Source organism: Falco rusticolus, chromosome 15 (assembly GCF_015220075.1).
Source record: "Falco rusticolus isolate bFalRus1 chromosome 15, bFalRus1.pri, whole genome shotgun sequence".
Lineage (NCBI taxonomy): Eukaryota > Metazoa > Chordata > Aves > Falconiformes > Falconidae > Falco > Falco rusticolus.
The window spans coordinates 19,349,271-19,361,899 of record NC_051201.1 but is presented as its reverse complement, the minus strand read 5'-3'; the positions used below and the strand labels follow the sequence as shown (position 1 = coordinate 19,361,899).

The following is a 12,629-nucleotide window of genomic DNA, read 5'->3' as shown; positions in this document are numbered from 1 at the left end:
ACTGCTGCTTTATAAAATCATGCCAGAATAGCAGGAAGAAAATGTATTTTTAACAGATACAGAGTGTTAGTGAGACACAAAGTGTTAAGCATGATTCACAGCTCAGGCTGCTGTATCTATTAAGTGTTTAAACTATGGCATTTCATTATAGCCTTGGCTGCCTCCTATGTATTGTGACAGAGCGGTTGCTAAACCACTGCCCTTTACTCTATTGAGTTGGAACTGTCCCCCTGAGTGCCTACAGCCCGTCCTGCTCACAACTGACAGAAAATTTCCTCCAGCTCAAGGAGCGAGAGTGTCTGAGCTGTATCCATGTTGCAACAAGCCCCTGTGCAGCATGTGTGCGGCTCGACCCGCACACCAAAAAGTTCTCAGTGAACCTGGCTTCAGTTTAATAGAACTGTAGAAACAGAACAAGTTAGGTACAAGTTTGATAGAGTTTTGTGCTGGGGTTTGTGTGGCTTTGAGAGAAACACACTTTTGGCCTCTTTCTCCCTCTGTAAAGAAGGTAGTAAAAATCTTGATTCAGTTCTGAAAATGTCTTAGGAGAAAGATGCTGAGGGCAGGAAAGGCAAGGGCAGTGGCCTCGCTGACAAGGGCACAGTCTCGCAGTGCCCACAAGGCATGAAAAGAGTAGACCTGGGAGGATAATCCTATTTAGCCAAGAGACCAGAGATCACCAGAAGAGTCCATAGTGTTGGGGCAGGTCCAAAGCCAAACAGAGAAACGTCAGTGGGCTTGATCAGCATGGGACATGGCCAGGTACAGGCAGAGCTGCAGTGCTGCTCAGGCAAGGACGTTCCAATTCATGGTTAAGTCATTACAAACAGGAAGGAAGAGGTACAAAATCGTGGAGGAAATGTACGATTTCTTGAGTTTTGGCCATGGAAAAAAGAAAAGCGTCCCTAACTTCAGAAAATGCATTAAAGTAGTTTTAAAATTTCTTCTCAATTATCATGACTAGATGAAATCCTGGAGGTGGACCAGTTTGTTTCTGGGTTCCAACAGTGAGGTTTTAAAAGTGGTTACCAGCAAGTAGAAATAGATCCAATTTAGTCCTTTTCAGGATACATTTTGTGACTGTGGTATTTCACAGGTCAAATGTGAAAGGTTAACGAGAAGGGTCAGTATACTCCCCCAGCTAGTCTGATATATGTAGGTGATAATGTGGTCAATGTTACAGTCCATGAGCAGAAACAGATGTGTTTACAAATGACCTGAGATAAGCTTAAGGTTGCCAGTCTGAAACTGTACCCAAAGAAGTATGAGTTGGTTTAAGGATAGAAAATGTATTTCTGGGTTTCTGCCAGTGATGTAGTCATTGGAGAATGGATTCATGCAGGCAAGAACAAAACAAGAAGCTGAGCAGAACTCCTTAAACCCACCAGATGTGCAGAGTTTTGTAGGATTATGGTCTTTTATTATTACAAAAGTTAAGCTGGTAGATTTGCCAGTGTTGCAAAATATATACGTAAGTTGTAGATTAAAAGGAAACTATTTTAGTCATCAATAGAAATGTGATTTAGCAAGTTCAGAGCTGAAAGGGCCTATTGCAAAGGTTCCTCTAGTATATCTATGTGTCAGAATGCTTCCATATTAAATACAGATGCTAGAGCATGCAGTTCGGGGCAGTTTTGACACAAGAACATAAAAATCTTGAGGGGATGGTTATTGAGGATGCTTGAAACGGAGCTTAAATTCCCTAGGTAGAAACTATTGGAACACTCAAAAGGAACTCCTGGCAGTGATTAAAGCTGTTGGAGTAGTTCCAGCACTACTATAGGGAGATATTTATGGTCAGGACAAATCATACATCCCTGCAATGGCTCAATAGATCCTGCAATCCTGAAAAAGTTGCCAGGTGTCTGTAAAAACTGCCACACTAACATTTTGCAATTACAACTACTTTGTTTTGTGCCTTACTTTGTTGACTCTGGCGCAGGACTAATTGGGAAGGAAATTAATGATTTCTGAAGAGAATGAGGATGAAGAGAAGGTTGGCATAGGTGAAAATAGTACTGGTTCATTCAGGTGAGAATTGTCTGTACTAATCAACAGCTTCCCAAAGTGGGAGTTATATCTGGATAGTGTGCAATGGAAAGATGGTACGGCAAATGCAGCCACTTCAGAAGCAGTATCTTTTCAGAACACGATATAAAAAACTCTGCTTAGAACAGGAAAGCACTGGCTGTAAACATGAAATTGTAGAGGACAGGAGAAGAAACCAGTTGATCACTGGCTCAGGTATTGGTTGGTTACTAGCCAGTTCTATGAATCATGGACTCAATGTGAGAGATGTGTTGGGAAAGATCTGGGTTGACCATTCGCATCAGTCTCACACAGAGAGCGGTCCATAGAGTCTCACAAAGCAGTTCATGTGCATGGAGCTGGGTAAGATCCTTGACCAAATGGTGTCTGAGCTCATGGGCAGGAGTAAGGTTTTTACATCTCTCTTTCTCAAGCTTACATTCCCCATAGGATGTGTTTAGTGCTGTGTCTATGCTGACTCTTCCTGTCTGGGTTGTGATGAGGTGGCTTGCTGATAAGCAGAAAGAGCATGGATAATAGACAGACATGTAAACTGTTCTGAGAAGGCAGCAGGCTTCATGGAAGTGTGGGACCATATAATCTCTTTAATGTAAATTGCTGCAGTTACATCTTAGAACGGAGAAAATAACCTAGGTTTCTAAATAAGTCCTGTACGCAGTTATATACTGGGGTAATGTTGACTTTCCTTTGACAGGTATTTCACTGTAACATGCTACTGAATTTCTAATTTCAAATAATGCAAGGAAGCCTGGCCATGAGACGTGTTGACAGTGTAATTTAATTTTATTTGTGTCGTTGGCACTTCATGTGTGGGACATCCTTTCCTGTTTTATTTTTTTAATGAGAAACATTCCATCAGATTGTGAAAAGAACATTTTCTGTTGCCCAATGCATAAGCAAAAAACCTAACCGAACAAGACTCCAATATTATGAAGAACAGGAAAATAAACCAAGTTAAACAATAATACTTGACTTTTATGTATAACGCATTGACTTCAAAAATCGGAGTCATTCCGTCCATATAAACAAGTTATATAGTAGTAACAAAGTGCATGAAGCAAATTGCTAAATTTAACTAAGGTATTAAAATAAAAAGTACTTTAAAACAATACTTTAACAGTTTCTTGCCATGATTCCATCATGCATCAACACAAATCAAATCCTGAGGCAACCTGTGCCTTTGACAGTCTTTCTGTATTATTCTGTAAATAAATGGAAGTAATGATCAAACTCGCAAGAGGGTGAAAAACATCAAGGCAAACCATCTATTTATAACAGAGTTGTATTTAAAAAAAAAAAATAAAATTCAAAGTGCACTGCTGGTACATCTCATTTGAGCCTTTTTGGGATGTGTATAACACAGGGGCACGATCCAGTCTCCAATGGTTTCAATGCTTTGTTTAAGCACCGAGGGAATAAAGAATGATGGATGCTCTGTTACTAGCACTACTATGACTAGCATGAAAACAGAAAAATTGTACCAGAATATATACGTAAACATCTTTTGTATACTGAGGAGGCAAACACTCTTAAATTATCTGATGTGTACAGTACTGGTACTTAAGGTTTCGGTGCCAGTACCAGACTGGTCCAGTAATTAGCATTCGGATCTATTTCTAATTACAGATAAGGCATATAACAAAAAAGTAAATATTTGGTTATTAATATCTTATACAGTTCAGCAACCCAACCAGTCAGAATTTATCTTGCCAATTTTAACAATCTTCAAACTCTTGTCTTCCAGTTGTAGATAGTACTGATCTTTGAAAAAGTAGGTGTATCCTGTGAAGGTAAATAAAAAAGGCACACTTAGCTTATGGAGCACGTAATTCTTGATCAAAGCTTTTTTGTCTGATTTTAGAAAGCTTAATGAACTGGAAGAATTATTTCTCCAAGTATTTACACACAATAAAAAAAGATTTATTTTAAAAATACATAAAAATTCCACCCTGGACAAGAGAGGTCTTGTTAAGTGGAGCCTGAAGTCAGGTTACCATGTTGTGAGCCAGAATTTTCTGGGAAGAGATGTTTGCTGGCAAAATAGATGTTGAAAATGTAACAGAGTCGAGACTCATGTGATATCGGCAGTGCTTCCAGACATTTTGCATATCTGTGTGAAATATGAGGCCACTTCAAACCACGGGCCAGGATCTCAGCTGCAGTTGGTAGGAGATTACTGTGACCTAGGAGATTATCATACCCAAGTTCTGGCTGTGCTAGAGCAGGATGATGCTGAAATGGTGCTGTGACTGCATGCTGGTACCTGTGGAGCAGTCAAGAAGTTGGGAAATTTCCAAGCCATAGGGACTGGCCTGGTCAAGCCTCCTGGTGTTAACATTTACTGTGCATCAGGCATTGGGTGGCAGGAGTCATTTAGTCTCTGTCTCAAACTAAACTAGAAAGAGAATTCTCCAAAGAGCTATTTTCCCCCATGCCCAGGTTTTTCCATGTTGGAAAACCAACATGAACTCAGATGTGAGCCTCAGGGACATCTTGACATAAAAGTGACTGCATCATAGATTACTTTCCTCCATGTCTCATCTGACACTTGTATAGCAGGTTTCTAGATCTGTACAACATAGCAAGGGGAAGCAATAAGATGCTTTAAGGCACTTAAGACAGTATATAGCTCTTTTTTAAAAAAAAGAAAAAGAAAAAATGCAGGGAAGAAAAGGGGGAAGATGCTAATAAAAGCTGTTTCTTGCCTTGTTAAGTTTTGCAAAGTGTTCAACATCAAGGAAGTAAATGATGAAGACTAGTAGCGGATTGAAATTAAATGACCTTCATGGTAAAGGTAAATTAGCATAACTACTACTATTATTATTATTTGCTTGGACAAAAATATTCAGGAGAGGTCATATTCCATAAACGCTTCATTTTAAAAAGTTTAGACTGTGAATTAGTAGGTTATTTATCAACTGCTGCTTAATGGGAAAATAGTGACAAAGAAAGTTTATTTGAACCAGTAGTTTGCAAAGCTGAATGGGAATTTGGCTCAATTTGGCTCCTACTCATGGACCACAAGAAATTAAAGTCTCCAATTAAGATTCACAGCAGACAAATAAGATTGCTCGTGAGTGACTTAAATCAGAATTACAACTTACCACTGTCACCAAGACCCAGGACAGCATCAAGGTTATCAGGAACGCCGTTCCAAGAGTCAGCAATGAATTTAGGGGATGCAAGCTCCATTTTCTTCTTCTCTTCATTGTACCTGAAGAAAATTATATCCCTGTTTTACAAATCTGTATTTAATGTTAAAATTGAACATTATTTTTCAGGGAGTCCTCAGCAAATGTGACTGTCTAGAACAGTCAAACAAATATAATAACAGAGGTTGTAAGTGTGTCTATTTCATTATACTTATTCCCAGCTCTTTAAAACCCTATGAAATTTTACATCTTTCCTTTTGGAAATGCAGTTCTTGCTGAATTGAAAATACAATTTCTAAGCAAAACCCTTTTCAGAAACGTAGCTTTAAAATTCCACACATAATTCAAGGAAAGGTAACTTTTTTCAGGCAGCAGCCAACATCTGAAGATAGCAGATTTTAATGTGAAATGGCTATCTTTTTTACATGTTATTTGAAATATGCTTGTAGTATAATAATATCTGTGTAACTGATGGATTGCTATTAAATTACTAATTACTTTCCCTAACATTTCATTAAAATCCCCTATTATTTTCACACAGTCTCTCTCTCAGCGATGATCAACAGAAAAATACCGAGTTAAAAATATATGCTTTTCCTTGCAGGGGAAGGGAGCCCAAAACCACAATGGCTTTTAGAGTCCATGCTTTAAAGAGGCAAAATGCAGCTGATGTAAATCCGCCTGACTCCGTAGAAGCTGGATCTAGTTTGCAGTGTCCTTCAGAAGCAAGTGGATCGGCCTGTGTCACATCGGCAGGTGATCAGTTGTTTCATTTACTGTGTGCTTTCCACTGTAGAATGCAAAGATAGATTTGTGCAAAGCCAGTTTTACACTCCCACAAACAAATAATTCAGGATCTCCCTTTCCGTATATAGGGAATAAATGTCCCAGGGGTGTAAGGTCCTTGAAAGTGAAGGTGGAAGGAGCCAGACTGTGCCTGGTTTCCTCATTTTTCTGATTCATAGGTGGGAGTCGGTGCTGAGCAGGAAGAGTAGAGATGTACTGAGGAGCAGTTACATGGGATATAGTTTGAACCAGGGTTCCAATGCGTGTGAGGCCTCAGTCGCCCTCAGCACCTCTTCAGGAGCAGGAGACTTCAGAGGGGTTGCCTTTGAGTAGTATTGGAGGGAGGGATGCATTTATGCTCTCGATTTCTATTTATCTGTATCTGTATGTATCTCATGTTACCTTTCCTTTTTTGCTGTATGGAACTGCTTGGATTATATCCAAAGTTACACCAGCAGAAATGAGCAGTAGGGTGGTCAAAATCAATTTAAGTGATTAATTTGAATGAATTACTATTTTTTTTCCTTGGATATTTAAAGAAAATCTAGTACCTTGCTGGGTAGCTTTAAAACGTTAACTGTGGAATCTGAGCCAGCTTGTCTTCTCCCTCACGAAACTTCACTTTGCTTAACAATCTTGTTATAATAACGCTAAAATAGCTTGGGGCTGGAAGGAGGGAGAGGAGAAGACTTAAAAAAAATCCATTTAAAGTAAGTGTGATAATGGCAGAGGAAAAACTATGGTATGTAACTATTTTGATTCCGTGGGGCAGAGTCCTTATATAAAATAAAACAGCCACATACTTAAGGCTTATAATGTCTGTGTTAAACAGAGATGCATTTTTTTCTGAAATATTTGTCAACTGCTTGCTTTCTACTTTACACAGATAGAAATCATTTGAGCTTATTTTGGTTTCTAAACAGTAAATTATGTATTCTGCAGTGACTGCTATTGATAAGGTACTTTGGTAGAAGTACTGTCTGTGACTAGAGTGCTGGGTTACTTGGAGTGCCTGGAGTACAGTTAATCAGAGGAGACTGGCAGCTTTGCTAACTCATAGTCTGTAGGTTTTGGTAGGAATCCAAAGTATTGCAAATGGCTGTGTCAGAACCACTTGCAAATGTTTAAGATGGTCTCTACAATATGACATTAAAAACGAATAACATTCTTTAGCTTTTAAGTTGTTTTGGTTTTTTTTCCTTTAGATAATGGGGAAGAGTACTGTCCTCAAAATAATTGAAAGTTATGATCAAGTGGCAATTGCGAAAGGGTATTTTATTTACTTACAGGAATCCACAGCCATTAGGATATAATAAAGACACTCATCCAGTTTGATCATAACATGAAATTAATGTTCACATAAAATGGACTCAATTATACTGAGACCTCCTTTGATATTTTATATAGAGCATCTCTCAGAAGGAATTCTTAAAGCTTGGAGAATCTTTTAGATTTCTGGTGGGTGTTTGTGATGTTTAATGTTCCTCTAAATTGTCAGTTCCACTTTCAGCCTGTTGTGTAATATCTGCATTCCTGAAATAAAGTTCTGGTCCTGGAAGAGACCTCTGACAGTGAAAGCAGACGTTAGTGTCTCTTTTGTTGTCATGCCATTCTGATAGGCAGCACAGAGGTAAATCACAAAGTTCCTCAAAGCACTGAAGTGCCGCTGCTTTTTAAGATGATCTTTTGTGCCAGATCTTCCGGCCAGATATGACAATGAAATTCTATTAAGTACAATTAGTAGACTCTTCATCAAATGTAATGTAGGATATTTATTTCCACCACAGTAATGACCTTGAGATATTTTAAGGACATTCTTTCCTAATCTATGAGTCCAATAGCTTTCTTGGATAGAGCGTAGTAGCAGGACTCCTGAGTTTGGTTGCTTACTTTGCATCATGTTTTGCTTCTTATGTAGTCTTTTGAACAGGAACCTTAGTGCAAATAGAGTTACGTGCATTTGTGGAATACCACATTTGTGATGCTCTTTGCAACAAAAACTTCTCTGAGCATGTACTGGAAACATGAAAAGGATTGTAGAGACTGTCAAAATGAATTGAAGCTAAGATTTTTCCCAAAGTACTATACAGATACACTTCTTGTGGTTTGTTCAGTTCTCCTCAGTGCCAACTTTATTAGCAGAGCAAATGTGTTAGTGACTGGTACATCGGCTGCTGAAAGGATTTACAGTCATCCCCAGCTTGCTTTGCTAGTCACACTGCTGTTTCTTTTACATCCAGCGCCTCCAAACCTGATGGCTTAGTGAAAGAATTTCAAAAGGCAATCTGATCAGCCTTTGGCTTCAAGCGATTGGAGATCAGCCCGTTCTTAAGGAATTACTTTCAGAGTTTTCTGCCAGCAGTTGTGAGCTGACAGTAGAGACAGCATGCCCCTCTTAGGAGCCTGAGACTGACGTGGGGCAGTTGCTGGTACATAGCGGCTGAGGGATGGGTTGATAGCGGTGAGCAGCCTGACAGGGACTCCCCGATATCCTCTCCCATTGCAAGCCGTTTTCTCAAACACGTGTTAGTTTCCTGCTGCTCTACTGAAGCGCTTTCCTAGCCATACTCCCTGGTTCAGCATCCTCACTCACCACGGCTGTCAGCGCTGTCCTGGCAGCCCTCAATTTGAATTCTAACAGGATGAACCTGTGTTTGGTTCCTACCTCCTGAACCTCAGCGTGCCTTCAGCCCTAGACACACAGCTTGGCTAACAGCGTACCACCAGCACTTCAATTAATCTTACTTCCAGTATCTGTCTCCAGCAAAAATGTAGGTCCTCTTGTTTCTGCCCCAGTTGAAAGCTGCATCAACACGTTGCACATCAGGGGGTAGTCCCAGATTGGTGAGTTTCTTTGGATAGCCCCTATCCAAGTTACTGGCTGAATAAACCCAGTACTCGTTTCCTAAGTAGGGGAGAAAACAAAGCAAACAAACACTGTTTATTAATTAGATACAGAGGAATATTTATTCTTTTATACTTTGTTATGTGACATTTTATTGCACTAACTGTACCACTGGTCTTTCTAATATTTTATCATCTGTGACGCACTAGATTAGAGTGCAGGTGTGCCGTGATTACAGTTTCTGCTTTTGCCTCTTAAGTGGTGTTTGCCTCTCAGCAAAAGACTTCACCTCAGTGTGTTCTCGCTTCCTCCCTTCTTAGCTGCCTTGTCTTTGAGGCAGACACTGTCTTAGTACAGTTGGGGTTATATTAAAACCTGTAGTTAATACTGGTAATTTTTTTATGATGACGGTGGTCTGAAACCAGGCATGCGCCCCTGAAGGTCAAATTCAGAAGCTCATGTTCACGCTCCATTTGTTTTGTTGAGTGATTTTATTGAGTGATTAACAGGAATTTTTTGCCCAAAATTCCTGTTTCTGTTGTCTTTTGTCATATGACATTTTCTAATGACTCTCCACTCTGCACTAGTGGAAGATGTACTAGTATTCTGTGTTATTTATATGGAATTATAATTTACTTGGGAAATACACTCACTGGATTCACTGAAAGCCGTGGAAGGAGTCATTCATGAAAGGAGGTTTCTTTGAATCTCTGCTAGTGGGAAAGGAAGTAAATAAAGTATTAATATGGGAAAAGTGTAAAGTGTAGCATCTGAGGTCCTGAGAAGTTACTGTGTCCTGGTTCAGGAACAAAGGGTGGGTCTCAGTAAGTGTTTTAAGATAGTCGGGTTACATGTAACTTCCAAATCGATCTGTGTTTAAGTTCTTTTTGGTTTTGTGGTTTTGTGTTTTGTTTGTTTGTTTGTTTGTTTTAAAGCAGGTTAGTTACATTTTCCTGAAATTATAAAGAGAGGGAGAGAAGTTGAGATGTAATGGGATTATGTAGAGGCTTAGATGTAATAGGATTGTATATAGTATATGCAGTATTTAAAGTGTTTTAGCTCTCCTGAAATAAAACTTTTTTAAGCTCCCCACCCCCCATGTAAACTAAAGCAAATGGCCTTTGAGACATATGGAATAGATTATCATTACTTTTTTCTCTCCTGTACAGAAAATGTACAGCAGCATTGGCCATATGGTTTTTACATGATTGGAGATGTTTAGTCATGTTTTTAGCAGATACTGGAGCCCAGTTTTTGCTGGCTCAGTTTTACATGTTGAAAACAGCCTCGCAGCTCCGCTAATTTGGCTAGTACAGCCGAACCATGTGTGCGACTTATGACAGGCAGAGTAACGCATCCCGTTACCCGCCTCTCCCATGGAGGCAGCTAGCACGGCTGCCTCTGTCCTCTGCCTGATGAGCCACCAAGGAAGATGCTTGGAAGCCAGAGTGGAAGTCAGTCTTTGGCAAAAAAGGAGGAGACAGGGAAGGGCTTGAGGGTGGGGGGGAGGATCTAATTTTCTCAAGCAACATGTACAGAGACAAGAGCTTAAAATGAGAGGAAACAGAAGGAAAACAGAGCATTGACTGATGAAACAGAGCTCCCACAATTGTTGTTTGGTGGGGTGTTTTGGTTTTGGTTGTTTCTTTTTAATAATAATAACTCTTGATTAGTCCTGCTTATTGTTGAGTGCATCTTTCTAGGTGCTTACAGCTCCCCTTTGCTGTAATGGAGGCTGAATGCTGTTCGGAGTCTTTCAGATTCAGCCTTTGCCCTAAAATCCTCAGTGTGGGATGTTTGAGATCTGTCACCCATACCTGCTGGCTGTACTGGCTCTTAGGCAGGCCATTCCCTGGCCCAGTTACAACTCAGAGGAAACTGAGCTCAAATGCAGCATTTATGCAAACGGCTAATTACAATTTAAAACTTAAAACCAATACCTGAAAAAAATACAGCCTTCTCATCCTGAGGGGCCTCATAGACAGCATCAATTTTCTCTGGCAGATCAGGCCAGAATGTGGCAACAAGAAGAGGACCTGTGGGTTTTCCTCGGGGGTTTACAGTCCTCCACATGAATCTGAGCAGAACAGAAAATTGTATGAGATTTACAATGAACTAATTCACCAGCACATCTGTTTCTCATCACTTCTGGCAAAGGCCACATAAGCGTGCATGTGCACACATGCGCACACACACACACACATTAGCTGCAACACACACATTTAACTGGTTTCCTACAGTGACTGAAAAGCCAAAACTTTCATTTAGTAGCATTTGCTCACACAGTTGCACAATAAGCTGCAAGCTGGACTGCAGGTGAAATTACTTGCACTGATTGCTGGGGATTTCCTGTTGCTTTTTGCGTCAGCACAAAATTTATTCTGTGCTTTGAGTATACAAATAGACTCACTTACAAGGCATTTAAACTATTAGAACTCTCCTGCTGTTGTGTATGGAGCAGACGGATGAATGTTAGAAAAAAGCAGAGATCTGTATTCCATGAATTGCTCTTGCAATTACTATTGTAGTGACTAAAAGTTCAAATTTAATAACAGTATAGCAAACCACTTGGAAGTGAGCTTGGCTGTAAAAGAAACTGCTAGCACTAAAAATGTTCATTAGAGAAATGCAAAGGGTAATTTATTAGCTATTTTATGTATCAGCAGGATCATCATTTGATTTAAGCTTTAAAAAGCTGTAATTATATTTAAACGGCACAGCTTTGTGCTGAGGGCTTTTAGTATTAAAAACAGCACTGCTATTTCCTCCTCCATAGAATGAACAACTTTTTTTGCCAGCAGAACAAAAGTTTTGCCATGGTCATAAAATGAAAAATCAACAGCCTGGTGGAATTGCTATTGCACCAAGCTATAGCTATTAAATACTCAGGCCAGACAGCTTTTACCATTGTTATGCATCTGAAGCTCAAGATGCTACTGGCATCTTATTTTTTGCAGAGTATAAATATTCACTACCCATTCCTATCTAGAATAATTATACCTTTGAGAAACCCAGGATCTGAAACTGAGTTCTGCTTTTGCCTAAAATTTGGATGAGCAGTCCTAAAAGAATTTAATAAATTGCTGTATTTTTCTCAACAGAAGTTTGACTGTGAACAGAGCTAGCTAGGACAAATAAAAATTTTTGAAATGCATTTGCAAGTATGATTAGTTGCTACATGCTGATTTATGGTAATGTATAGTGTTCATGAGGAAGAGTGTAACTGGCGAGTGCATTTTTTTGGGTCTCAATTAAAAATATGCATGAATTTAACCTGACATGGTACTAATAATTAAGATAGTAATATTTTAACTTACTCTCATTTTGAATATGTGTCTACTTTTAACATGTACAAAAATACCTCTGAGTGTAACTCATAATTTTCATTTAAAAAAAGAGGCACAGAATAAGGATTTAGCTAACTACTCTTGCTTTTGACAGTGTTTAAACACATACGAAATGCTGTAAAAGGTAATACCATTTGTTTCATTCTCTTTTTAGACAGAAAAGCAGGATCCAATATGATACGAAACGGAAATCCATCTAACAAATCCTTCTAACGCTGCATTCATAAAAGTATCTCCTTTAAAAATCCAAGTTACAGAACTGTCAGTCAAATTAGGACCTGATTTATGGCTGAGTCAGCACTAATAATTACTATCTGTACAAATTCCAAACTTCTCAGAGCCAATGGAGACCTGAACACTAGGTTTTCATTAAAGCACATGTTTCAAGGGACTTGTTAAAATAGTGAGGTTTTTTCATGGCAAGTGAAACTTTGTCAAAGCTGAATTTCT

The 12,629-nt window shown here is 39.2% G+C and overlaps 1 protein-coding gene and 1 long non-coding RNA gene across 8 annotated transcripts in view; one reads left to right on the top strand and one right to left on the bottom strand.

Moving 5' to 3' along the window:
- LOC119157794 overlaps positions 1–12,629 on the top strand; it is a 786,943-nt gene that overhangs the window by 200,245 nt on the left and 574,069 nt on the right. For all 7 annotated transcript variants that reach the window (XR_005107674.1, XR_005107672.1, XR_005107670.1 and 4 more), the window contains exon 4: positions 5,806–5,957. This is a non-coding gene — a long non-coding RNA (uncharacterized LOC119157794). The remainder of the gene's footprint in view (positions 1–5,805; positions 5,958–12,629) is intronic.
- The window catches only part of MMP2 (matrix metallopeptidase 2), a 35,643-nt gene continuing 25,822 nt past the window's right edge, over positions 2,809–12,629 (bottom strand). Inside the window, exons 10-13 of the mRNA XM_037409049.1 lie at positions 10,773–10,909; positions 8,733–8,892; positions 5,154–5,263; positions 2,809–3,831 (exon numbers count right to left, since the gene is read on the bottom strand). Of these exons, the coding sequence (XP_037264946.1) occupies positions 3,728–3,831; positions 5,154–5,263; positions 8,733–8,892; positions 10,773–10,909 (511 nt within the window). The 3' untranslated portion in view covers positions 2,809–3,727. The remainder of the gene's footprint in view (positions 3,832–5,153; positions 5,264–8,732; positions 8,893–10,772; positions 10,910–12,629) is intronic.